The following is a 27742-nucleotide window of genomic DNA, read 5'->3' on the forward strand; positions in this document are numbered from 1 at the left end:
TTGTGCTATCTAGGCACTGGCTTCATGTGCTCACTGTGTGTAGAGGTGGAGACAGAAACTCTGCTGTCTCACAGCATACTGGATCATTTTGAGCTGGACAGCAAACACTGTTCAAGCTTGAAGCATTAATGTATCTTCTGCTGATTTTCACTGTACCTGAACCAAGATAGAAAAATGATGGAGGTGAGTCTCTTTCTCTGCAATTATGATACTATGCACACTATGAATATGATCCAAAAGGCAATAAAAAAACTATATGTTTGTTTTGTTTTGTTTTTTAACTCTGACAGGTTGAATGTATGTATCTTTGTACAGTGCAAATAAGTGTATTCCAGTAATTCTTATCTAAACTTACTGTATTTGAGAATCCTATAAAATTTTTGTGGAAGAAATTAAATTAATTTTATGTACGAAATGATATAATAGTGTTGTGACTTCATAAAAGACATCATGTTCAAACTAAACCCAATTCTTGGTAGACTTTTCTATGAAAGGTCTTAAAGCCAAATATTTAAAGTAAATTCATAGCTAAATACTGAGAACAACAACAATAGGAGTTTCTTTTCTCACATTGTGCTACATAATGTAGCGACAGGAAGTGCAGTTACAGGATGTGCCTGTTTCCTCATTTTCCTCTCCTCAAAACAAAAGGGTGATGTAAAATAACAACAACACCCATATTGTTTTATGTGGCACATTTGTTATAGCAGAATAGTTTGCAAATCAATATGTTTTTTTATTATTATTATTTGATTTGGAAGTATTACAGCATTTAATTGCATTAGATGACAAAATATCTGCAATCAAATAATGCTAGAGCTTTTCCTTTAGAACTACTTTTTTAACAATACTTTTAACAAACTTGTCACCTGGTGATTTTTAGTGGATGTGTGAAGTCACATTCTCCAAAGTTCACAGGTGTCCTAAGCAGAGTAACCGCAGGTGTAGTTAATCACATTTACTATGGAAGTATTTCATTAACATTTTTTTTGAAAAATATCTCAGCTCTGTAGGTCCTCACAATGCAAATGAATGGTGAACAACATTTTGAAGCTCCAAAAGGAATATTAAGGCAGTATAAAAGTAATCCATACGACTCCAGTAATTAAATCAATATCTTCAGAAGTGATGTGATAGCTGTGTGTGAGAAACAGATCAATATTTAAGTACTTTTTACTAAAAATTCTCCTCCCTGCCCAGTAGGTGGCGATATGCACGAAGAATGCGAATCACCAAAAACAAAAGAAGAACAATATGAAAATGAAAGTTGATATATATAGTAAAAAAAGACATAAACATTGATCTGTTTTTCACCCACACTTATGTCACTTCTGAATATATGAATTTAACCACTGGAGTCTAATGGATTACTTTTATGCTGCCTTTATATGCTTTTTGGAGCTTCAAAAGTTTGGTACCCATTCACTTGCATTGTATGGATCTACAGAGCTGAAATATTCTCCTAAAAATCTTTGTTTGTGTTCAGCAAAATAAAGAAAGTCAAACACATCTAGAATGGCATGAGTGTGAGTAAATCATGAGAGAATTTTTATTTTTGGGTGAACTATCCCTTTAATTTTAAAATATGAAACTTTGTAGCATTTATTTAAAAAACACAGCAAGAATATTTTTCAAGCAAACCATTAAAAAGTTAGAATAATTTGAAAGAGTTTCAAATTATTGAATCAAAATTGACATTGACACATTGTTTTATTCAAAATCAATTACATAAATGCATTTTTAAATGTGACTTGAGTATTTAAATACCTTTTGGGGCCACTGTACTGTCATACCACCTTACATCACATCTAATTTAAAGTTAATACCAGTCTTGTACAATTTTTTTGCTTTTGCTTCATTTTCTCACACAAGTGACATGTTCTCAGCAGAGATCAGACAGTCTGGTGTCGGCTGACTCTGAACTGGCGCAGTGTGAAACGGAGGTGAGCACATTACTGCAGACCATCTCTGACCTCAACAAGAAGATGGACTCCCTACAAATACCACGGTAATACCTGTCCCAAACAATTACAGTTAAACTACTTTATATTTGATGTGCTCTTGTTAATGTCTGTCCAGACATTACATTGACACCCCCCAAAAAACTTAAAAAGTCACTCTTAAAAATGTATGAATGTCATTGTATTAGATAACAGTGTTTTTTTGTTTGTTTTTTTATTAAAGAAAGATAGCACAAACACACTTTTTTAAGCAAAACATTTCACAAAAATACATTTTTATGTTTTAATGACAACAGAAAACACATTGTAAACTGTTAATATAAGGACAAAATGTATTTGGACACTTTGTTGTTGTTAAAGGAATATTCTGGGTTCAATACGGACAGCATTTGTGGCATAATGTTGATTACCACAAAAAATAATTTCGACTTGTCCCTACCTTCCTTTAAAAAAAAAAGCAAAAATGGTGTTACAATGAGGCACTTACAATTTTTGAAGGGTTGTAAGGTAAGAAAATGAAGCTTATAATTTTATATTGCATTAATTCTTCTGTTAAAACTCATGTATTATTTGAGCTATTAAGCTGTATATTTGGTCATTTTTACAGTCATTTTAGGATTTTAGGGCTTGTTGACATTACATCATCATGGCAACGAAGTTGTAAAATTGGCTATAACTTTACACAGAAAAGGTTAGTAAGCAATTTTATCACACTTAAATCATGTTAACACATATTGTTTACATCTTGTGGCTATACTTTTGAAATAGTGAATATTTTAACGTTAATGGATTGGCCCCATTCACTTCTATTGAAAGTGCCTCACTGTAACCAAGATTTCTGCTTATTTTAAAGATTTATTTAAAAAATATATATTTTTGTGGTAATAAATATTATGCCACAAATGCTGTCAATTGAGCTTAACTTGTATTTAACCTAGAATATTCCTTTACATGTAAGTGAAACATGTCCATAGATAATGTGATGAATTACACTTGTGGTTACTCTCATATGGCACCCATGTGAACTTGAGGAGAACTGAATTCATACATCCAATAAAAATCACCTTTGGACATTGAGGGAAAAATCACAAATTATATCTCTTCACAGTAATATTTCAATTGTTTCATTGGACTCACTGAGAGACCAGTTAGTGAAAAGTAATTGCAGAAATGTCCTCAAAAGTGACATATATACATTTTTAAGTTTAGCTTAAGTGACCCAATACTTTTTGCTGCCATTGTATGTGAAGAGGTCTGTGTTCTCATAGAGAAATGAAAACATCAGAAACTCAAGCCCAGGCCAGTGGGTACGTTCGGCAACAGGGTTCGAGCTCTCCAGCATGTAGCCTCACAGTGGTGGATGCTGGCACATCATCTGTGGAGACCAAGACCAAGAGAGTCTGCAGGGACACTAAAGGCATGTTCTGTTTATACAATGCCTCAACATCAATCACAGTAAATGCTGCATCAGAATAGACAGGCTGCTATTTACTGCACTATTGATCCTGCCAGACTTTTGTTTCCACATGCAAAGCTACTTATTAAATTTTTTTTTTAAATTAGTACCCTTGTTTCACTGGGCACATCATTATGTTTCTTGAATGTGAAAGTAAGTTTCATTCTAAATCAGGAGTCATGAGAATTCTGATGAGTTTCTTCGTAAGAATGAATATGGATCAAATTGGTAAAAAAAATTTTTTTAACTTTAAATCAAAAACAGACGTCTAAACAAGTAATCAATTAATTCTGAAGCTTTCATAATGGGGTACTAAACACTTTACAAAAAGTTTTTTAGAAGTTTAATGTCATTAGTAGTGCTCAATAAGGCAATCACTATTAGGCAACTATTGCTTTTGCTCACACTCATTTGAACAAATCTCTAACCTCTTAAAAACTTAAAGGGGAATACATTTTTCCTTGATCTTTTGATATTTAAGAGATTATTTTACTATCAAAAAAAACATTTCAGTACGTTTCAGAACTCAAAACTTCATTCTCACTGCAAAAGTAGTATTTGTTGAAACCAAGCTGCCAAAACGACTCGTTCTCTACGTCCTCCACAATTTGAGATTACACTGTGGTAGATATTTGCATCTGACCGCCTCCACAACAACACATAAATGCCTACTTTACCGTGTCACTTTCGTAGCCAGCCCAGCAGCAGTGAGCAATGAGATGGCAAGGAGAAAGCAGGTCAGTCAAGAGCAGAGAGCCATTCATAACAGTGGGTGTTTACTGTCAACTCTTAAAGGAGAAGTAGCACCAAAACCGAGCGTTTTTGACAGATGGGTCAGAATGAGGGTAGGACTGTTGTTTTGTGGAAAAAACTTTACTTATTTTATAAGAGAACCTCAAGGAACATGTTAAAATAAAAAAATAAAAAAGGCATGTCATAACCCCTTTAAGTGTGTAACTTGTCTCACATGTTTGTGCAATGGAGATAAACAATACCTCAAGTCATGCCGCTTGTTTAGGAAAGGTGTGCTATTGCTTTTCTGGACTTACAACCAGTACCAACAAGCTAAAAACTCCCCAGCAACCACATGATAATGAGATAAAACCACTAGAACACATCAACTCAATATCAATATGCTAAAACCCACTGTGAACACCCTAGCAAAGAATAGCGATGCTCTGGCAACCTCTGACAACACCCTAGCATTGTCGAGGCTACTTTCACACGGGCAAACACCAATTACATTTCTAAAGGGGAAAAAACTTATTTTTTACTCGTTACAATTTAATTTTCTTTAGAAAATGAAGAACAAATTTAGTTACACTGTCAAATTGTATAATACGGTCATTGTTTTCCCACAGGGGGCAGTAGTGAGCTTTGGAATGAACTACAGAAGATTATCTCTGTTCTTGAGACCTCATGTGGTCAAGGGAGGAAACTGCTCTGGCAAACTCAGAATTCTGAGAGAATCCAAGCCAATCATCTTTCTGCAGCGACGGAGAGCTGGGTTCAGACCACACAGGTGCTCATGTACATCTCTGCTGCAGGGTACTGTATATACTGTACTGCATCTGAACTTTCTCCAGCTTTGATTAGTGTAATCTGCCCCAGGTGCTGGACGAGATGGAGAGGGATTGTGGGATCTCGTACCCCTCTGCTCTGCCTCCTGAGGAGAGACGTCAGTACCAGCAGGATTTGCTCTCGCTGTACAATCAGAAGCAAGATCTCAGCGCCTCATTAAAGAGCCGACAGGAAGAGCTTATGAGTGCTGAAAGAAGGCTAGTGGAGTTTGAGGACGAGAAGAAGTGGCTGCAGGAAAAGGTTGATAGGGACACTGTCAAGGGTGCAAAGAACTAGTGAACTAATATGACAGCATTTGTGGCATTATGCTGATTACCACACACACACACACACACACACACACACACACACACACACACACAAAAACTCGTCACTCGTTTATTTGAATAAAAGCAAAGATCGCGGTTAAGGCATTTACAATTTAAATATATGGGGCCAGTCCATAAACGTTAAAATACCCATTGTTTCAAATGTATAGCCACAAGAATTAAACATTTTTCATGTTAATATGATTTTAGTGTGATAAAATCAGGGATTTCCCGCCGTTACGGCGTTGACCAGACTATAAAGGGTTTACCAGCCCTATGTTGTTATGACAATGAAGTTGTAATATCGAATATAACTTAATACAGAAAAGGTTAATAAGTGATTTAATCACTTTAAATTCATGTTAGCACATATCATGTTTATGTCTTGTGGTTATAATTTTGAAACAGTGTGTATTTTAATGTTTGTGGACTGGCCCCATTCACTTCCATTGTAAGTGCCTTACTGGAACTGCATCTTTTGCTTTAAAAAAATAAACAAGGGATGAGTAAAAAATGTTGTTTTTTTTTTTTTTTTTTTTTTTTGTAATCAACATTATGCCACAAATGCTGTCAATTGAGCTTAACTTGTATTGAACCCAGAATATTCCTTGTAAGACCCCATGAAATCATTTGATGAGTACAGTTTTCTGCCCTGTGTTCTGTTGACATATTTCCTATTTAAACAGTAAGTTGGGAGGATAATTTGAAAAAAAGAGAGAAAAAAAAAAAAAATAGCAAATAGGCTTTAGTTCCATAACAGTCGTGAACCATGATCTGCTACTTGCTGGTCCGTTACAGGAGGAGGGAATTATTATTCAGGAAAGCATTTGATTGGACAAAAATCTGTGTAGTGCAGCATGAGCCAGTAGTATTTTTGGTCTGTTTTCCTAAATGAGAAAGACTGACCTCAAAGCAAAACACACATGGACTAAAAGCCACAAAACTCTAATTTGATTTAATGGGGTCTTATTGGAGTATTATTTTGGGAAATGTGTTTTTTTCGAGTATCACTGAAACTAAGTACTTTTAAATACTTAAGTACAATTAAAAGTGGAAACTGTTTAAAAATTTTTTTTAATCAAGTACTGTATGTTTTAGCTTGATATTTTGACTTGTGATAGAATACAATTTTGACACAGTACCCATACTGGAACTTAAGGGGATATTTCACCCAAAAAATACAAATTCTTTCATCATTTATTCATTATTACATTTCTTTTTATTATGGAAAACAAAAGATGTTAGGGACTGACAGTCTCTGTCACTGTTCACTTACATTGCATCTTGAATGCAATGAAATTGCATGGGGACAGAGGCTGTCAAGTACTTTTTTTTTTTTTTTTTTAAACCTCTTGAGATCTGTATGAATCATAAATGTTTTGTGTTTATATTTACTCTGTATCTTTTGGCAGTTAGTGGACCTGAAGAGGAAATGGCTATGTGGAGTGAGTTGTTCTCCTCCTGTTAGCCCATCATTGTCCTCCAGTCGAACCTCAAGCCCGTGCTTTTCCTCGCCTCCGTTTCCCAGATCTCCTTTGCTGCCCTGCAAGCTGCCCAGCTTCACCCCGGACTCCTCTCCGTCTCCCTGCACCGTTGATTCAGTGCTGCAGTCCGAGATTGAAAAACTGCAAAGGTGAGAGATTCATAGTAAACTGTGACTTATTCCTCTATAGTGACCCTGGTTTTCAATGGCCTTGATCTGCATCCACAAATCACACACTGAAACCCACCTAAAATTGTTGAGTTCTGATTCTTATGCTTGTTACTGTGTTCTGGGTGGTTTTGAACCACAGGTTTTGGGTGGTTGCCAGGGCATTGCTCTGCGGTTACTAAGGTGTTCTAAGATGTAAACTTAGTGTTTTTTTAGCATGTTGCTATGTGGTTGCTAGGGTGTTCTGGGTTTCATTCATGTCATCTTCACAAAGAGCACAGGACAAGTTACATGCCAAAATGTATTCCTTAGTATTAGGGGTTTCAACAAACTTGGCTTAGTAAGCCACTAATTGTTGTATAATGAAGAGCTGGAACAGTTAAATAACTTTTGACAGGTGTATTTTCTCTGAGCAGGTGTCTGGAGCGTCTGAAAGCTCGTAATGAGCGTCTGAACGCGGCTCTGGCCAGGAGGAAAGGAGAATCGGAGCAGCTGAGCATGAGTCTCAGCCGGCAGGAGGCAGACAGCTCGGCTCTACACATGGCTCTCACATACTGGTGTGCTTTTGTCTCCTCTGTTTCACACTGCATGAGTCTGGATTCACTAGGAATATCAACTGATCCAGGATCATTCACTTAAACAGTGGGGTCCAAATGTCTCAGACCACATTGAAAATCTGGGATCCTCCTCACCCCCCGCCCATTTAAACCTGTAAAAAACCATATTGTTCCATGCAACTGCATGATGAATAAATGAATATTTATTACAATATTCTGAAATGTATAGAAATTGTTATTATGATGATAATGTTTGAAATTAAATATTTTGTAATACATTTGAAAAATGCAAAATAGAAGCATTTTCACTAGTGGTTTCAGACCCTTGGGTCCCACTGATCCTATTACAGTTTGTTTTGCAAACCTTGACCCAATGCATCCTTTCAATGTCTGTCTTATGTTCAGACACCTTTGGCTTCTCAGATGGGCATGAAGTGTGTGTTTGTGTGTGTGGTTTACTGATAATGGCTCTATGATTGACAGTGAGGAGTGTGAGGAGGCTTACAGTGACCTGCTGTCCCTGTACAAGGCCAGAAAACAACAGAACGCAGGTGCCACACACTCTCTGATTTACAACTCATGTGACACACACACACACACACACACACACACACACACACACACACACACAAATTCAGTGCTTCTCTTTTTTCAGAAGCATTAATCAGACCTCAGCCTGACCTCTCAAAGTCAACTTGTGAGAACTTTAAAAAGGAAGCGCCGTCCTCCTGTACACTAGAGGGCACTACTGAGCACAGACCAAACAGGTAGTTGCATCAAAAATATTCTCTTGAGTCTTAAAGTTTACTTAACCAGGTGCAACAAGTTTCCACTGACAAGTAATCTGTCTATTTTCTCTGAAATGCTGTGTGATGTGGCACAATCGCAGCCAATCAGAACATTTGCCTATACCATGTTTAATATATTGTTATGCGCCGTAGGATTTAGGATCAATGAGATTTCACTGTAGACCGTGAAAGGCACATCAGAAATAGAAATTGTATACATGCTGCTAGCGTTTAAGCATTAGCATCTAGCTAATTGATTACCTTAAAATTCATTATAACATTTAGGTTAAAAACTGCTGTGACAACTTCTGCCTAACATTCAGTGGCGGTTCTAGCTTGTATGGCGCCCTGGGCGAAACCCGCTTCAACACGCCCCCAAAGTTGTTGACCGGGTGGTCTGTGTGGGTGCCTCGTGCCACCCCCCCACAAGATGCCACCCTGGGCAACTGCACATGTCGCCCATGCCTAAATCCGCTACTACTCACATTCCACAACATTTTTTCTATATTTCTTACATTGAAAGATTTGAAAGAGAGCCACCATAAAACCCCTCTACTTCGAAAGCACAAGTGAGTGTAGGAAATATTAACCAAAAAAGCATGCATGGATACACATTTAAAAAATCCACCAGAAATCGGATACTACACAGGCACTTTTCACATTCTGTTTGTAACAAAACCTGGGATGTAGCCACTGATATATAAATAGAACTGGATGCAACGTTAAACTGCCAGCAGGAGGTGAAGCCACCGGAAGTGTTCGAGCGGCCATCTTAGTATGCCCAACCTCTCATAGAGCGTCAATGACTGACAGGAGAAAACACCCCCATTTCACCCTCAGTTGCATTTCGCCCTCTAGTGACAATCATGTTAATTGTTTGATAATATTCGTTACGAGAGAGAAGATTGCGATGTCAGAGCATTCACCTGTTCAGTCTATCAGTGCAGCACAACAATCATCAAAGGAAGTGGGAAAACTGTCCACAAGTTGTAATGTAAGTAGGAAAAGCTGTAATATCTACTTGTATAGGGTGATAATACGTCCTTACCCCCAAAAGGGACTTTAAAAAAGTCAGACCAGGATTTCTAAATTGCCTTAAATGCCCGGAATTTATTTGTTTTCACATTGAAGTGCTCTCTGTAGTCAGTTTAATTCATTGTCCTCCAGTTGAACCTGTATCAGTTTAATTTTAACCAGCTTTGCTTTACTTGTCTCCCACAATCTCAGCGCCTGCTGCGTGTGTGATAGAGGGAGAGAGAGCGTGCGCTCTTATTCAAGTGACCTCAAGAACAAGGCACTGATGAAGTTTGTTAGAGGTGGATACTGTTTGATATACAGTAGATATACATAACTTGCTCGGGCTTTCAAGAAACAGGAAAAATTCCCTACTTTAAATAAATAAATATTACATGTGTAGGATGTTTGCATTGTAGGGATGTACATGCAAATTTCAGATATAAAATCGGTGATTGAATGACTAATGTTTACTCACTGAAATTAGATGATTTCCTATAGATAAGTCAGTAGGGACATTGGAATATCTGGGCATAGCACTATGGCAGTGCAGTGGCTTCACTGTTATGACGTCATGAGCAATCCAGTTCTATATATATATATATATATCAGTGGATGTAGCCCAAATCTGAATTCGAGCATCCCGACAAACCTTTGACCCAGTTTTCAGTGGCTAATTAGATTAATTACAATGGCTTAACATGCAATAACCTTCCCAAATTATTTAGTCCAATTATTTAATTCTGATAATAAAACAGACGTCATCTTGGATTTGAAAAGCCTCTTTCTGTCTCTCTCTTTCTGTATTTACCAGCTTACTCCAGTTTGAGGATAAGGCAGGTGTAATTCTGCAGAGGATCTCCCGGCTGAAGCAGGACAGGGAGGCTGTGTGTATCCCGCAGCAGGGCAAAGCTGGCGAGGGCAAGATCAGTCCTGACACTGGCACACTTGCAGGTGTCAGAGGTCGTGGTGGTTTACTATCCAAAAACACCAAAGAGGAGAAAGCAGCTCTACTGTATGAGCTGGTGACAGTCAGGGTGGGCTATCATGACAGACTCTAAACTCTAAATTCAGAACCAATTTTATACTTTTGACACTATATTTTTATCATTTATAAATTACACTCACAGGTGTAAATTACTTAAATAATTGTACTCCATTACTATACTTAAAGGGGTCATGATATACTATTTTATTATCTTCTCTGAGGTCCACTTATAATGTTAGTACATTTTTTTGCACCAATACAGTCATAATTTAGTCATATATCCCACTCTGTCTCTGGCCCTCTATCTGAAACGCAAAATTTTAAGCTGTCTGGGCCATTAAGACTTTAAAGTAAACACCCACTGTTGTGATTGGCTAACATCATGCAGCCCTTCCAATACAGCCGTATTTGAAACTCAATTCAAAGAAAATGAGTGAACTCAACACAATATTATAAAGCTACATTTCAGGGCTAACACATAATTTACACCCAACACAATTCATCTGAATCAAACTGTTCACTCAGGCAGCACCATCAGCTATCAAACAGTCATGACATTTAAAAAACATTCATGAATGGAACTGGTTACTTACAGTTTTTCGTCCAGTTTTTACTGCCTCATCTTTCAATACCAGTTTCTTGAATCATATTGTGACTGTTTCACAAGCTATCCATGCTGAAATCTTCTGATTACGCAAATGTATTACAATCCACAGTGATGTTGGGTGCTTCAACTGGCTTTAACAGGCCAAAGCAGAGGTCTTCACATCTCACATTTTCCCAGTTTGTTTACACAGAGGACTGCATGCGTTTCTCCCAGTCAGTGGCAGCACAACTAAAAGTTGCACTTGTACTGCTCTTTTTTTTCTTTTATTTTTCTCGCTAATTTGGAATGTCCAATTCCCAATGTGCTCTCTAAGTCCTTGTCATGGCATAGTGACTTGCCTCAATCCAGGTGGCGGAGGACGAATCTCAGTTGGAATCTCACGAGGAGGTTACCCCATGTGACTCCACCCTCCCTAGCACCCGGGCCAATTTGGTTGCTTAGGAGACCTGGCTGGAGTCACTCAGCACACCCTGGATTCGAACTCGCAACTCCAGGGGTGGTAGTCAGCGTCTTTGCTCGCTGAGCTACCCAGGCCCCCACACTTGTACCGCTCTTAAAATGCAGCACACATCACCAGAAATGCATCAAAACTATCGAAGACATCGATGTAGTTCATGTTTACAAAAGACCAACAATTAAAAATAGCACAGATGGGTGCAAAAACAGTTCAAATCAGCACAACAGCAATATGAGATAAAGAAGCACAATTTATGATACTAGGGTTGACAGATTTTATTGCTGATTTGAAAAATGTTCTTTGATCATAATCTTGACCAACTGTTTTTGAGATTTTGGTGTTCCCCCATTCAAGTAGATAGGAGCTGCACTGACATGATTGGAAAAAATGGCCAACAGTGGACTGACTTGCTAGAAAGACTATCTATATATCTATCTATCTATATCTATATCTATATCTATATCTATCTATCTATCTATCTATCTATAAAATTATCATTGTCTGTCTTAGCTGACAAATAGCTGTTCCCTGTCTACCAATCACTGTAGGTGATTTAAAAGAGCATGCTCATAAAATGTGACGTCATCCATAGCAATAGCAACGAGGTCAATTCCGCCTTACTCTTATCTTAAGATTTCCTTAGTAAAAGTTGCTCTTAGCAGTTTTGTGTATAGGTTAAGCAAAAACTCCTAGCTATGAACTCTGGAGAACTCCTAGTGGTAAGAACAAAATCTTTGTGAATACGGGCCCCAAATTACGTCATTTTACTCTAAGTGGCTTTATGCATACGGCCCCAGGTTTTTATGGACAGAAAGGGAGATGAGAGCATTTTACTGCATTAAAAGGCTGTTGTCAACTTAACTTGAAACTTCAGTTACTTCAGTTTTCTGCCAGGACTGCATAGCCATACTACGAGCAAGTAAAGACATTTTTAGAGAAAAATTACTATTGAATAATAATAATAATATTTTTTATAATTATTATTAAACAGTAATAATATATTTATATAATAATTTCTTAACTTATTATTATTATTATTATTATTATTATTATATTACAATAATATAATATTGAAGTTGACTGGGTTTAAAAAAAAAAAGGATGAAAAGTTTTCGAAACGCTCTCCATCCACACTGTTGTTTTTAAGTGTTTTCCAAAAGTTGCTCATCCACACTAAAAGGTATGAAAATGCTTAAATCCGGAAGTCACTTGACGCCATGCAAGGATCGGACGAGTGAAAGTGAGCTCTGCGCACTTTGCTAGTTTTAATATTTTTTATGACATAAACCAGTGGGATTCGTTACACTCTGTTCCATAACTGTTCTAGGAGGACAATATGTCAAAGAATTCAAAATCATTGGGCTCTGGAGACATTAAAAGACACTTACGTGCTCAAGCTGACACCCCTGAGCAGGCAGCGGGCCCGGGAGTCGATTTGGTCAGAGAGATGCTAGAAATGCGGCGAGAGATGTTGTACATGTCGGCAATGCTGACGAAGGTCGTTGCTGACTTGCAGATTCTTGCTGTGATACGTCGATCGATCCCTGCCATGGAGGCGAAATTCACTGATATGTTACAAGAGTGGGGGAGGTCGAGAAACGGATTGATTATCTGGAGTTATCGGAGAGGGAATTATCTGCTAATCCGCTAGCCACCAAGGTGGATTTGGAGGGTGTCTGGGAGAAGTTGGAGGACATGGAAAACCATAGCTGGTGGAATAACGTCTGTATCGTCAGAATTCCTGAGGGCAAAGAAGGACAGGATACGGTGAAATAGATGGGCTCTTTCCGAGTCTGCTCGACATAGCAGGCCATAAGCTGGAAATCGAGCGAGCTCACATGGTTCCGGTTTGGCGATCCACGGAGGGAGACAGTGGCCAAATTTCTGAGATCATCCGATAAAGATCTTGAGTTACGCGAGGCGAGGAGTAAAGGAAGGCTTTCTTGGAAGAACAACAGCATTTTCTTGTTCCCAGACATTGCGAACTCGACAAGAGAGAAACGTGATCGATTCAAGGAATGCAAGAAACTTTTACATCAACGGAAGGTCGCTTTTGCACTGATATTCCCAGCCAAATTGAGAATAGATGCTAAGGATGGCCGTAAAACATTCACATGCCCACAGCAAGCGATGCCCTTCATAAAGTCAATGGAGTAAGTAAGTCACCTTGTGGTACTCACGTTGCAGCCGAGTGGACCGGCTCACTGAACATTTGCTTGACTGTTTGAAGATTCTGTGTGCTCTTTTTGTGCTGGTTCTGCGACTGGAGTTTATTTTGTAGAGCAACACACTTTTGGGATGGTTTTGTGGATGAATCTACACACTCTTTGTGCTTAGTCCGCCTATTGGCTGGAGTTTATTTTGTGGAGAATTTCTGGCTAAGTCATTGGAGTGAGTAAGTCATTTGCTTGCACTTATGTTGCAGCCGAATGGACTGGCTCACTGAACATTTGTTTGACTGTCTGAAGAATCTGCGTGCTCTTTTTTTGTTGGTTTTGCCTAGTGGCTTGAGTTTATTTTGTAGAGCAACACACCTTCAGCATGGATTTATGGATGAAGCTACACACTCTTTGTGTTTATTCTGCCTATTGGCTTGAGTTTGTTTTATAGATTATATTTTGCTGTGTAATTCTGTTTTACAAAGTTTGTATAGAAACACCAGACTTGAGCAATCCGACAGCAGAGTTGTCATGGGGGCTCTCGTAGGCCTGCATGGACTGTCTGAGTTTGGAGGGATGGATGCCAGTTGGCGCTGTCACGTGCGGGGTTAATGTGCACGTTTTTCTTTTTTCTGTTTTTTCTGTTCCAGGGGATGTTTGGGGTTTGAATGTTGCACTAATGTTGGAATGTGGTCTTTATAATCCTGTTTTTGACACACAATCTATTTTTTCTTACATGTCAAAATGTCAAATGTTAATATGAGTGGATTGTCTCTCTCCACGTGGAATGTGAACAGGTTGGGGCACCCCATAAAAAGATGGAAGGTTATTTCTCTTCTTAAGCGTAAGAAATATGATATAGTGTTTCTTCAAGAAACGCACCTTTCCCCACAGGAAATTTGGAAAGATATGGGGTGGGCATTTTTTTATAGTGCTGGCTCGAGTAAGAGCAGGGGAGTCATTACACTGACAAGTAAACATCTACAATTCAAATGTCTCAAACAGTGTATAGATAAATTAGGAAGAATCATTATTGTTTTAGCTGAAATTCAGGGACAAAGTCTAATTTTGGCGAATATTTATGCACCAAATGTTGATGATCAGGGCTTTTTTTATAGATCTTGAAAGGATGTTGCAAGCCACTGGCACCCCTCATGATATAATATTGGGAGGAGACTTTAATCTTTTGATGGACTCAGTCCTTGATCATAGTGAAGTAAAAGTGTGCAAGCCCCTTAGGGCAACAGTGATGCTTCACAGGATGTGTAAAAATCTTGGTCTTACAGATATTTGGAGACTTTTGAACCCATCTGGTAGGGACTATACATTATTTCTTCAGTCCATAAGATTTACTCTAGAATAGATTATTTTTTTTTTTTATATCTAAGTCCCTCATTTCATCTGTTGTTGATTGCTCAATTGGAAACATTTTAGTCTCAGATCATGCCCTGGTGTGTTTATATAGTTGGCGCCTTAATGTATCCCTTTTGCAAAATTTTGAATTCCAACAAATGATAAAGGCTGAAATCAATGTCTGATATGGAGACCAACTGGTCCTCAGTATCCTCTGTGGGCGTGGCTTGGGAGGCACTTAAGGCGGTTCTTAGGGGCCGGATCATACAGTATGCCTCATTCACCAAAAAATCTAAAAAACAAGAACTCGTGGAATGAGAAGGGAATATTAAAAGTGCCAAGGCAGAGCTGAAGCACCGAATGTCGTCTAATGGCCTCAGAGAATTGACCCGATTGAAATACAGATATAATACTATTTTGTCATGGAAGGTGTTGTTTTGGCTATTCAGGGCAAGACAGTCATACTTTGAGTCGAGGGATAAAGCAGGGAAGCTTCTGGCTAGATATATAAAACAGAGAGCATCTTTTTGTACCATTCCCTCAGTGAAATCTGCTGGTGGTGAAATATTTACCTCGGCCATTCATATTAATAATACTTTTAAAGAATTCTATCTTGATCTCAATAGTTCCACGTCTTCGTCTACTGATGAAGATATTAGAAACTTTGTGGAACCATTATAACTTCTTAAACTGATTCTGAGATAACCTTGGAGGAGCTTGGCAAGGTAATTAATTCCTTGCCTATAGGTAAGGCTCCGGGTCCAGACGGCTTTGCCGCTGAATTTTTTAGATCTTATGCTATAGAACTGGCTCCACTTTTGCTAGAAGTTTATACGGAATCATTAAAGAATGGAAAGCTTCCGCCAACCATGACACAAGCCCGGATCACTCTGATTCTTAAAAAGGACAAAGATCCAAGTGGGTGTAAGAGTTACCGTCCAATTTCCCTGATCCAGCTAGACGGTAAAATATTGTCAAAAATTTTGGCTAACCGATGAAGTAAAGTTGTGACATGTCTTATACATATAGATCAGGTGGGGTTTATTTGGGGCCATAGCTCTTCTGATAACATTAGGCGTTTCATCAATGTCATGTGGTCACTGACGAATGATCAGACTCCGGTCGCTGCCATTTCACTTGACGCCAAAAAGGCATTTGATATGGTAGAAGGGGATTATCTTTATAAGATTTTGGAAATGTACGGGTTCGGGAATACTTTTATTGTTTGGATTAAGTTATTTTATAGACACCCGGTAGCGGTGGTACATACAAATGGATTAATTTCAGATTATTTTACTCTGGATAGGGGCACCCGGAAGGGTTGCCCTCTTTCCCCATTATTGTTCTGTCTTGCCCTGGAACCATTAGCAACCGCGATAAGAAAGGAGGATGATTTTCCAGGGATGATCGTGGGAGGTGCGGCACATAAGCTTATGCTTTACACAGATTATATTTTATTATTCGTCTCTGATCCCACTAGATCTATGCCTTGCCTCCACTGAATTATTAATTCCTTTTCTAAATTCTCAGGATACAGAGTTAATTGGTCTAAATCTGAAGCTTTGGTGCTGACAGCATACTGCCCGGTAACGGCTTTGCAGCCGGGCACCTTCCAGTGGCCCAAACAGGGCATTAAGTATTTTGTTGTTTTATTCCCAGCAAATATGTGTGATTTAGCAATGTGGGCAGGTGGGCTTCATTACACTTATCTATGATTGGGAAGGTTAATGTTATTAAAATGAATTGTATTCCAGAATTCAACTACCTGCTACAATCTCTCCTATAGATATCCTCCTCTCTTATTTCAAGCAATTTGATAGCATAGCGAAGCCCTTCATTTGGAATGGTAAACGTCCCAGATTACATTTCAATAAGTTGCATAGGCCGATTGACAAAGGTGGGCTAGGCCTACCCAAGATTTTGTTTTATTATTATGCATTCGGTCTCAGACATTTGGCTCATTGGTCGCTTCCACCTGAGAGAGCCCCTCCCTGGTTTTGTATTGAACAGGAATTTCTTGCCCTTATTTCGCCATTGCAATGCCTTTCTATCAAACTAATCGGAAAAATTAAGTTACACCCCATTACACACTTGGTATGGATAAAAGTGTCCAGAGTGTTTAATTCAGACATTTATTTAAATGTAGCCTCGAGCATATGGCTGAACCCAAAATTATGTATTAATAAGACCCCTTTCTGCTGGACAGAGTGGATTGAGAGGGTGGTTAATACGCTCGGTGACCTATATGAGATTGGAGTGCTGAGATCCTTCGAAAATATGGTTCAACATTTTGGGGATTCCCAGATCTCAGTTCTTTAGGTATTTACAGCTGGGCCACCTACTCTGTACTATTTTTGGGAGTAGCATACACCCCCCTAAAGCGGCAGATACTCTGGGAGTGGTGATTACCGCTTTTGGAAAAGGTCATGAGGCATCAGTGTATTACTCCCTGCTAATTCAGAGTCTGGGGGATGGAGCTTCAACTTTTCTCAAGAGATTATGGGAGAAAGATTTAAACTTGATATTGGAGGAGAGAGTGTGGGCTAGGATTCTAAAAAATGTCAAATCTACATCTAGAGATGCAAGGGTGCGTCTTATGCAATTTAAGATTCTATTGGACCCCCTATAGATTGTATAGGCTTGGTCTGAAAGACACACCCACCTGCTGGCAATGCCAATCAGAAGATGGGGACACAACCCATGTTTTTTGGTGGTGTGTTAAGATCCAAGAATTTTGGTTGAGTGTTCAGAGTTTTATGTGTGACATATTGGGCACTCATATTGAATTTTGCCCCAGACTTTGTATTTTAGGTGATGGAGCACCTAAATATAGGGTATAAACACATAAAAAAGTGGATCCTAGCCAGTGTTATGATCGGCAGACAGATTGTTCTAAGGGGATGGAAATCGGCTGGAGTGCCCTCATTTCAAGAGTGGTGCACAGAGATGGGGAGGGTGGCGGCATTCGAGGAAATGCCATGTAGAAGGCTGGGAAACATAAATTCATTTGATAGGAAATGGGGCAGCTATTTGGCCTTCTTGGAGGGCTCTCAGAGAGGGGCAGTGGAGAGAGAAGTATAGTTTTAAATGTGTGTGATTATTGTTTTTTCTTTTATATATATATATATATATATATATATATATATATATATATATATATATATATATATATATATATATATATATATATATATTTTATTTATTAATTTTTTTCTCTTTTTTTTTTGTGTGTGTGTATACTCGTGTGATCACAGGGATGTTTGTTGAGGGTCAGGGTTGGGTTGGGGATTGGGAGGGGTAATAGTGGGGGTTAAATGTTGATTCTGTGAATATATGTTTTGCTTTTTTTCTCAATTGTGTGTGTCAATATAAAGTCTTAATCAGAGAAAATGCTTAAATCCTCTTACTGCGCATGCATAAAATTGCTGTTCCATGTACAGTCTGAAATGCATTTGTCTTTGTGTTCCATCACCGGACAGCAATTCCAAATAAATTTCCCGTCGCCTTGGATGGAATGCAATATGAAGGTTGTTTAAAGAAAAATTTTTCTTTAACAACGCTCTCAAAGTAAATAGCAGGCACAACAACGCCGCTAAAACATGGGCCGCCATCTTGATTGTTTTGGGTTGAATGGATCACATGACTGTGTCACATGACAACAAATACGTCATCTTTTTCAGGAATCTCCATTTTCCATGTCAACACAACATGTATCCACTTGGGAGAGCGTTTTTGAAAATCTGAGTTTTCGCTGGACAAAAACGGCATCTAAGTGTGGACAGAAGGCACAAACATAGAAAAGAAGATTCATTTTCAAACGAACACGTATTAAGTATGGACATGGCCTGATTCTGATGTTTTTTCCTCTGTGTTTCACTGATTTATTTATTTATGTAGTTTGGCTCTTTTTTAAGAGGACTCAAGTGTGAAGGACTCAACGGCTCAAGTAGAATGGTATTCCCGGTTGGCAGTAGAGCATGAGCAAAACATGGTTTAATTTTGGTTAAAAGTAATCAAGTTTTTTTTATCATTGTTTATCATATCAAAGCTAAAATCGCGATCACAATATTTTTTCAAAATAATTGCAATTAAATTTTTTGTCCAGACTGTTCAGCCCATATACAAAGTGCATATTTCACTGGTCATTATGACATAATTCAATCTTTTTACTGAGCTAACAAGTCTAATTCGGCCTTTAGGGTGAGGGCTAGCGTTATCTATAAGCAGGGTTGGGAGGGTTACTTTTGAAATGTATTCCACTACAGATTACAGAATACATACTGTAAAATGTAATTTGTAGCGTATTCCATTAGATTACTCAAGGTCAATAACGTATTCTATATTGATCTTGTTTTAAGGATTTTTAGATATTTTTACAGGAAAACAATACAAAAATTATTATCAAGAATACGATTTTTGCCCCAATATCAAAGGTCTTACTAGAAAAAAAAAGAAATTATGATCCAACGTGAATTTTCTTCATAAAAAAATATGATCGTGCCTGGTAACATGTGCATGTAAAATGGCTAGAAACAGTATTTTAGCTTAGCGTAAAGCTGACAATTTACACAAGGTTTATTTCTATTTCTTCTGCTCCAAACTTACTTCAAACTTCTTCTCTGTCTGCTCGTATGAATGTAACACATCATAAGAAAGTGTTTCACCGCTGTTCAAATGCACTTTGAATCGCATCATTTGTATGTATAAAATGTTCCATCTGAAAGGACTAAATATTAAATGAAACAAATGACAATAAAATGCAATGTAATCTCTTCAGTAATCAAAATACTTTTTGAATGTAACTGTATTCTAAATACCAATGATTTAAATTGTAACTGTAGTGGAATACAGTTACTTATATTTTGTATTTTAAATATGTAATCCCGTTACATGTACTTCGTTACTCCCCAACCCTGGCTATAAGTATGTTTGGCTAGATACTTTGACTTTTAATTGAGTACAATTTTGACACATTACCCATACTTTAAGTCAAGATCTCATATCATACAGGAGGAGATGTCAGACTTGCGAGGGGACCTCAGACTCCTTGAGAAAGAGAGGCGGTGTTTGGAGCTGGCACTGATGGTCCAGAGTGCTCAGGATTCAGCAGGCGCCCTTATCTTGGAGAGTCTGCGAGAGGAACTGAGTGAGAGGAGAGCCGCCCAGCAGGTGCAGTATAGTGCAGTATAGTACATTTAACATTTGGGAGAAAATCAAGTCTGATAAACTTGAAGGCATGAGCTATGACATAGTTAACAACCTGTGTCTGCTAATGACCTTTACCTGTTGGTGTCTGCAACACTGTTTGTTGGATGTTGACTGTAAATAATGTTTTTGTTTGTCAAACTACCACTTTACAGGAGTACAATGAGAGAGTGCTCAACAACAAATTCACCTATATAATATAATGTTTCAATAACACTGGAAATCACAATAATGATCTTATCGGAAAATTGGCATCAGGAGGTCAATTGTTTTGCCTGCAAAGATCAGTCGATTTATTTCAGAATTTCAGAATTTCGCCCAGTGGCCAAAGCTGGAACTACAGTCGTTCATATGTGCAACAGTACTGAAACCCAGCCTCCTCTCTTTCTCTTACTACTTTGAATGGATGTGATGTGAAAGGCGCAGCACGTCCGAATATCAGAAACATTTGGTTCGTAATTACATTAATATAGTCCTAAACCGAACCCTAACCATAACAGTACTGAGACAAAAACAACAGCATTGTTTTACTTACTTGTTTGAATGGATGTGAAATGACAGGCACAGCAGGTCTGATTTTCGGAAATATTTGATTAGTAAAAAACATTAATATTCTCCTAACCCAAACCCTAAACCTAATCCTAACAGTGCAGAGACCAAAACAGTGTTATTTCGCTTACTGTACTTCTGTGTATAGGTATAGGATGTGATGTCAAAAGCACAGTGTGGGCGATTTTCGTAGTATGAACTTTCGTCGTATGTTGGCGCTTGTCCAGAATTTGCCACATTGGGTCTAGCTTTAGATGGAATAACATTCAGAACTAATGATTTCCTGTGTATTCATGTTGAAATCACAGTGTGATTTTAGCAAGAAAGTAACTAGTACCTTGCTTCGTTTGTAGAGGATTGCTGAGAACCGAGCAAAACTGGAGAATGGAGGAGGGATTCCTGGCCCTCGGAATCACTCTATCCTGAGAGAACTCCAAGCAGCCCTGCAAAGGTAGGAAAAAAGAAAGAAACCAAATAAAACAACTTAGATCACCATGTTTACTTTATGAAAACTAAATTAATTTACTGTTGAATGGTTCACCATTTGTTTTCAGGGAGCAGTCTTTGAAGAATAGAGTGACATCTTTACACGAGTCATTGGACTCAGCGCTTACAGACTGCACCACCCAGAGAAGGATCAACAGAGAGGAGACCAGCCGCCTCTCCCACTACTTCAAGTACACCAGAATTTAATAAATTATACATCACCTTATCGGGACCCACTTTAAATTAGGTGTCTTTAACTACTAATGTATGTACTTACATAAATAATTAAACAGTTGGTACAATGTACTTGCATGTAATTACATCTGTCGTTACACTTTTGAACCTAACCCCTACCCAAGGTAGTTGCTAATGCAAATCTTGGCAGTTACCTGTCTGTCACTCACTCGACGTTGTGTCGATGTAGTGACACTAGGGGTTCGATCTTGAGAGCCCCAATCACCTTTGCTTAAAATAGAAAAGGCCAATGAAAATTGCCGAGTGGAATTTGCATGCCACTCTCCACACCGGATATACGGGTATAAAAGGAGATGGCATGCATCACTCATTCAGATTTTTTCTTCAGAGCCGAATGCATGTGTGTTCGTCCTCTCACTCTTTGCTACACTGCTGGATTCTTATGGCACATATCAGCGGTCACTCTCACACGGTTGAGTGGTGTGTTTGCCCTGGGCGCTTCGGCAGCCTGAGTCTGCAGGTGCTAAAAGAGTATATTAGAAAGAGTATACTTACTTCTAAAAGAGCTCGCGCAAATGCTTGGCATCTTTTTAAAGATGTCCTTCCGCGTTTGCGCTACTGGATATGGCCGTAATCTCTCCTCTCCGGATACCCATGAAATCTGCCTCGAGTGTCTGGGGCGCCAGCACGCCGAGGCGGCTTTCCTGGAAGGGTTATGTTCTCATTGTGAGAACATACCCATCAGAAAGTTGCGGTTGCGGCTCACTTCCTTCTCAGCCGGCCGGGTTGGCAAGCACCGCGGGCGATCTGGATGTGGACATGGGAGCATTTTCGCCGGCTCAGCCCCTGCGGACCTCCCATCCCCCAGCACGCTCGTTCTGTCTGGACGAGCTGCCGAGCGATGCAGGCGGTCTGCCTTAGGGTGGGTTTAATGTGTTGTTCGCGGCTCGCAACGAGGATGAGCTTTCGGTTGCGGCATCGGAGGGTGGGCTTCTGCTGTCAGAAGCGGACGAATCTTCTGAGCTCCCGCCCACGGGTGGTAGAGCACAGGATGAGTCAGACGCTGAGATGGCAGCCGTGCTTGCCCGGGCAGCTGCAAACATCAGGCTGAAGTGAAACTCTGCCTCTCACTGCCCCCTGTGATACTCCCTGTCCGAGGCCCCCCTCGGCATGGATGCCTTGGCACACAGCTGGCCTCGGGGGCTACGCAAGTATGCGTTTCCTCCTGTGAGCCTCATTGCACAGACTCTATGCAAAGTCAGGGAGGACGAGCAGCAAGTCCTGTTTGTTGCACCATACTGGACCAACCGGACTTGGTTCTCGGATCTGATGCTCCTGACAGTAGCACCTCCCTGGCGCATTCCCCTGAGGCAGGACCTTCTCACTCAGGGGCAAGGCATGCTCCAGCACCCACGGCCAGACCTCTGGAATCTCCACGTCTGGCTTCTGGACGGGACCTAGCAGGTCTTCCGCCAGCAGTGGTGGACACGATCACTCAGGCCAGGGCCCCCTCTATGAGGCGGCTGTATGCCTTGTAGTGGCGTCTTTTTGCTAACTGGTGTTCTTCCCATGTGCTGTCTTTTCTTCAGGAAGGGCTGGAGAGATGGCTGTCTCCCTCTACCCTGAAAGTGTACGTGGCTGCCATAGCAGCTCATCACGAGACACTGGACGGCAGTCCCTCACGACAGCGTGACCTGATCAACAGGTTCCTCAAAGGCGCGAGGAGATTGAATCCTCCTAGTCCGCGCCTGATCCCCTCTTGCGATCTCTCTGTGGTCCTACCTGCCCTACAGAGAGCCCCGTTTGAGCCCCTGGAGCAGGCCTCTGTCTCTGAAGATGGCCCATCCTGGTGGCACTCACTTCCATCAAGAGGGTGGGGGACCTGCAGGTGCTTTCAGTTACCAACGAATGCCTGGAGTTCGGGCCGGCACACTCTCACGTGATCTTGAGACTCCCGGCCCGGTTACGTGCCCAAAGTTCCCACCACTCCTTTTCGGGACCAGGTGGTGAACCTGCAAGTGCTCCCTTCAGAGGAGGAAGACCCGGCCTTGTCATTGCTGTGTCCAGTTCATGCCCTGCGCATCTATCTGGACCGCACGCAGAGCTTTAGATGCTCGGAGCAGCTCTTTGTCTGTTTTGGAGGACAGCAGAAGGGGAAAGCTGTCTACAAGCAGAGGTTGGCCCATTGGATTGTGGATGCCATTTCTCTCGCATACCAGTCTCAGGACTTGCCGTGCCTTGGGGGTCCGGGCGCACTCCACTAGAGGTGTTGCGTCCTCCTGGCTACTGGCAAGGGGGGCCTCTCTAGCAGACGTCCAGAGCTACGGGTTGGGCTACGCCCAATACCTTTGTCAGGTTTTATAACCTACGCATAGACCCAGTTTCAACCCGAGTGTTACGCGGTAACAGCAGGTAGACTGGGGCGGCTGGTTGGGTGTACCGCTTGCATTGCGCCTTTCCCCTTTTTCAAAGGTGATAATGTGCGCTTTTTGTCCACAACAGTTCCCCGTACCGGTGAACTCCGGATGCCTCTTTAATTCTTTAACACTGTCAGGTGATGAACTCGGCGGAGGAGTAACGCCACCAGGCCCAGTACTCGTGGTATTCCCCTTTTCAGGTGAGCCCGTGTGCTTGGGCTCAGTGCTCCATGCGTGATGATTCCCCTTTGGTAATCCCGTATGATGAGTTTCCACTGTTCGGTTTCCCCCTTAGGTGAAACCTGTGTTTCCCCTCATCAGCGCTTTCTCTGTCTCGGCCACTGTGCTGCATACCCTCTCTGTAGATAGGGTCCTCCTGTGGTATCATTCCATATGTGTACTTCCCCGTTGGTAAGTCCATGTGAGGTATGCTCCACATGTTAACCTCCCTCCAGCAGGATGTGGTCTCCGTAGTGCTCTCCTTCCTGGAGAGGGAAATAGCACTTCCCAGCGCTATTCTAGAAAGTGCTCGGCAGGAGATTGCTTAACAGAAAATTAAGAAAGGCACCGCCGGTAGCCTACTTGGGTAAGTGCCTTCTCCCCCCTTAACGGGACTACGGAGACACCTTACCTAACTCGCTGGAAGGTTGCGACATGGTTGAGCGCTCGCTGCGAGGCATGCAGCAGCTTGCCCATGTCCACTCTTCCGTGCCTCGTGACACAGTTCAGCGCCTGCGGCATTTCATATAGGAACCCCTAGTGTCACTATATCGACACACCGTCAAGTGAGTGACAGACAGGGAACGTCTTGGTTACTGATGTAACCTCTATTCCCTGATGGAGGGAACGAGACGTTGTGTCCCTCCTGCCGCGGCGCTGAACCGGCCGCTGACATGGCCGGGACTCTCTATCGGCTTCTCAGCATAAATCTGAATGAATGATGCACACCATCTCCTTTTATACCCGTATATCTGGGGCGGAGAGTGGCATGCAAATTCCACTCACCAATTTTCATTGACCTTTTCTATTTTAAGCAAAGGTGATTGGGGCTCTCAAGATCGAACCCCTACATCGACACAACGTCTCGTTCCCTCCATCAGGTAACAGAGGTTACATCAGTAACCAAGACGTTTTGCAGAACAACACGTAGATACACCTTTGTATCAAATGGGTTACAGGACATTGTATCAATGCTTATTTTTTAAATGAAAGTACAAAGTAGAGAAACACATCTAATATAAAGTGCTACCCACTATCATTATCATAATGACTTTCACAAATCACATGAATATGTAAATATTTATGCAATCACATGTAATTTTAGCAAATGACTATCATATGACCATCCCATTTACAATCACTTGATCATCCTATTGAAGATGAAAAGTCGTGACATTCAACACATTTACAAAATATTAGCATCCCTTACGATAATCGAGAGTTCGTGGCAAATTTGCCGCAAACTTGCCGCAAATTCGGCACTGATAATTTTCACATGCTAAATGAGCTTTGCGGCAACTTGCGGCAAATTGTCAATTGTTTCCAAAGGTTTCACCACTACCTGCGAAGAGCTGCAAACTGCTGGCAAACATTTGCGGTGAATCAAAAGCTCATTTGCATGTGAAAATAATGAGCAGGAAAATTTGCGGCAAGTTTGCGACTAGTTTAGAAATCTTTGAAAGGGATTGCATCAGCTATCATAATTTTCATAGGCACCTAACACAACCATACTGATAAACATCGATTTCAGGGTCAGGTTATGGTAATGGACGACAATACCAGTTAGATGTAGTGTTGCCATGATACCAAAATTTCAGTAGTCGGTACAGATAGCAGTGAATTTCGATACCACAGCAAAAATATCAAAATATGGTAATATGCTATTGAACAGACTCCTTTAGCCTATTTAAAATGTAATTTCAATGTAAATAATAAATTAAAATACATTTTATTTAATTTCTTCATCAGAATGGTGTCTAATAAAATTAATTCTTAAAATGCTTAAAAACTTTTAACAAGTAACGCAAAAAAATAGAACAATTACCTTTCAACATTCCATTGCATTTTTAAATTATATTTTCAGTAAAGCAGCACTCTTGCTTGTAAAATACTGCTTAATATGTATTATTATTATTACCAAGAATCATTATTTATTATCATTATTAATATAACTACAGTGAATATTACATTTTACAATAAAGTTGTAATATATTCCTTTTGCAATTTCTTTGATTTCAGGCGTCTATCTTTTATTTTTAATCATGCTTTTATTTTGACATTAGCTGTTATTTTTATGTGTGGTTTTGATGGAAACTTCACTTCTTCTGATGGATAAACAGTTCGCTACATGGCCCAGTGTGATCTTTAAAGTGCAAATGCTGTGATTTAATTATATAAATATAAAGTCTACATGTGCTGCACGCTTCACAGTGGATTAGTGCTCTGCTTTGTCATCTTATACAATGCAAATGATTCTCAATGTCTGTCGAGTGTCCAGTGTATGAGCGGTCTGCTTCACACATTCAAGCACTCAGCTCATGCAGACTAAGATTGCAGCCTTTCGCGATTTAATAATCCCGGACATATCCTGATTTTAATTTGATTAATTGTGCATTTCAATTTAAAAGGAGTAACAGACAACACACTCAAATAAGCATGTTAGAAGTCATGTGTCAGTCAGACAGTGTGCAGGTATCGGAGTCAGTGCTCAGTACTATAGGTACTGCAGAAACACTAGTATCGTGATATATTTTTTATTTTAGTACTGACTTGGTATCAAAGTACCGGTACTTTTGACGACACTAATTAGATGTATTAGTTTCAGGGTTAGATTACAGGATAAACATTATATCTGTGAACAGCTAAAGGCTACAGATATTAAAGTATGCCATTCATAGGTTGGTTTCTTCAAAAAAAAATTAAATAGAGTGGCTCTAGTAGTTTAAGAACACTGTTTGTACATTCTGACCAGCGTAGACAAAGCAGCATTGGCTCAACCATTGATGTGAGTCTGGGGTGTGACTGTTTTTATCTGACCAATAGCAGATTGGGGGAGTGTTCAGGAAACCTGTCTGTAAACAATCATTATGTTTGCAATTTTGTTTGGTAAAATTACACACTTCAGCTTTAACACAAATGTATAAAAATGGCTAGATCAATCACAGACATTTCTCTTTACAGTAAAGTCTCACACACCTACAGAAGTTCTCGTAAGAAGCACCAGGAGCAGCTGTGGCGACTGGAGAAGCAAATCACAGTCATAAGTGAACATCACGCTAGCCAAGAAGCTGAGCTGAGTGCCACACTGGAGGCTATGGAGTGGAAGAGAGAGGAAACTGTACTCTAGAACAGATTTTATAGACAAATATAAAACAAAAAACATGGACATTTTATGAGGCTAATTTGAAGAATTGAAATTTGTTCCAGAGGATGAGCCATTTGGCCACTGACAGGTAATTTTTGTTTATGTTACTCTGGCCAACAGTGGTCTTGGACTTTATACTGATACCAATCAGTGTAGCTTCAGAGTCACTCAAAAGAAAAGGTTTTCAGTTAGCGGATGCCATTGCAAAAAATATCCTATTTGCACGCATATTTGTCACCCATGATTGATTTTGGGATATTTAATAAAGTTTAAAAAAAATAAAGAGTGTGTAGTTATCATGTACAAATTCCAGATTCCCTTTTTGTAAAAAAAAAAAAAAAAAAAAAGAGAGAGATCAAAAAAACTTTTAAAAAGATCTCTTTAAATATCATAAAATATATATTTGTCTCTCTCAGATGTCTTTCTCATAAACACATTTTTTTCTCTGGAGGGAACACAACTCGACTGTGGTGATCAGAATCAGAATGAGCTTTATTGCCAAGTGTTCTCACGTACACAAGGAATTATTTTTGTTGAAACAAGTGCACACAGAACATTACAGTGAGACACAGAATATAAAACAAGGTAAGAGTATAAATAGACATACAAATAATAGGACATATAATAGAATGAAAGATCGACAGGG

At 39.8% G+C, this 27742-nt stretch overlaps 1 protein-coding gene across 3 annotated transcripts; it reads left to right on the forward strand.

The window, feature by feature from the left end:
- ushbp1 (Usher syndrome 1C binding protein 1) lies at positions 1-27379 on the forward strand. 3 transcript variants are annotated; one of them, XM_051672683.1, is made up of 14 exons: positions 1-183; positions 1887-2008; positions 3230-3378; positions 4779-4939; positions 5029-5238; positions 6719-6939; positions 7374-7514; positions 7998-8065; positions 8170-8281; positions 10131-10353; positions 19891-20049; positions 20988-21085; positions 21189-21311; positions 26913-27379. In XM_051672683.1, exons 1-14 carry the CDS (start codon positions 175-177, stop codon positions 27076-27078), a joined length of 1962 nt encoding a protein of 653 aa, XP_051528643.1. In that variant the 5' UTR covers positions 1-174; the 3' UTR covers positions 27079-27379. The 3 variants fall into 3 exon arrangements, with proteins under 3 accessions (XP_051528643.1, XP_051528644.1, XP_051528645.1); XM_051672684.1 differs by having other exon boundaries at positions 1890-2008; XM_051672685.1 differs by having other exon boundaries at positions 2-183; positions 1873-2008.
- The last annotated feature ends 363 nt before the right edge of the window (positions 27380-27742 follow it).

The sequence above is a fragment of the Myxocyprinus asiaticus genome, chromosome 35 (genome assembly GCF_019703515.2).
Source record: "Myxocyprinus asiaticus isolate MX2 ecotype Aquarium Trade chromosome 35, UBuf_Myxa_2, whole genome shotgun sequence".
Lineage (NCBI taxonomy): Eukaryota > Metazoa > Chordata > Actinopteri > Cypriniformes > Catostomidae > Myxocyprinus > Myxocyprinus asiaticus.

Excerpts from the sequence above, each read along its gene's own strand:
- ushbp1 (XM_051672683.1), top strand. Across the intron at positions 7,515-7,997 it reads CACATGGCTCTCACATACTG|TGAGGAGTGTGAGGAGGCTT; the intron begins GTGTGCTTTTGT and ends TATGATTGACAG. Across the intron at positions 8,066-8,169 it reads CAGAAAACAACAGAACGCAG|AAGCATTAATCAGACCTCAG; the intron begins GTGCCACACACT and ends CTCTTTTTTCAG.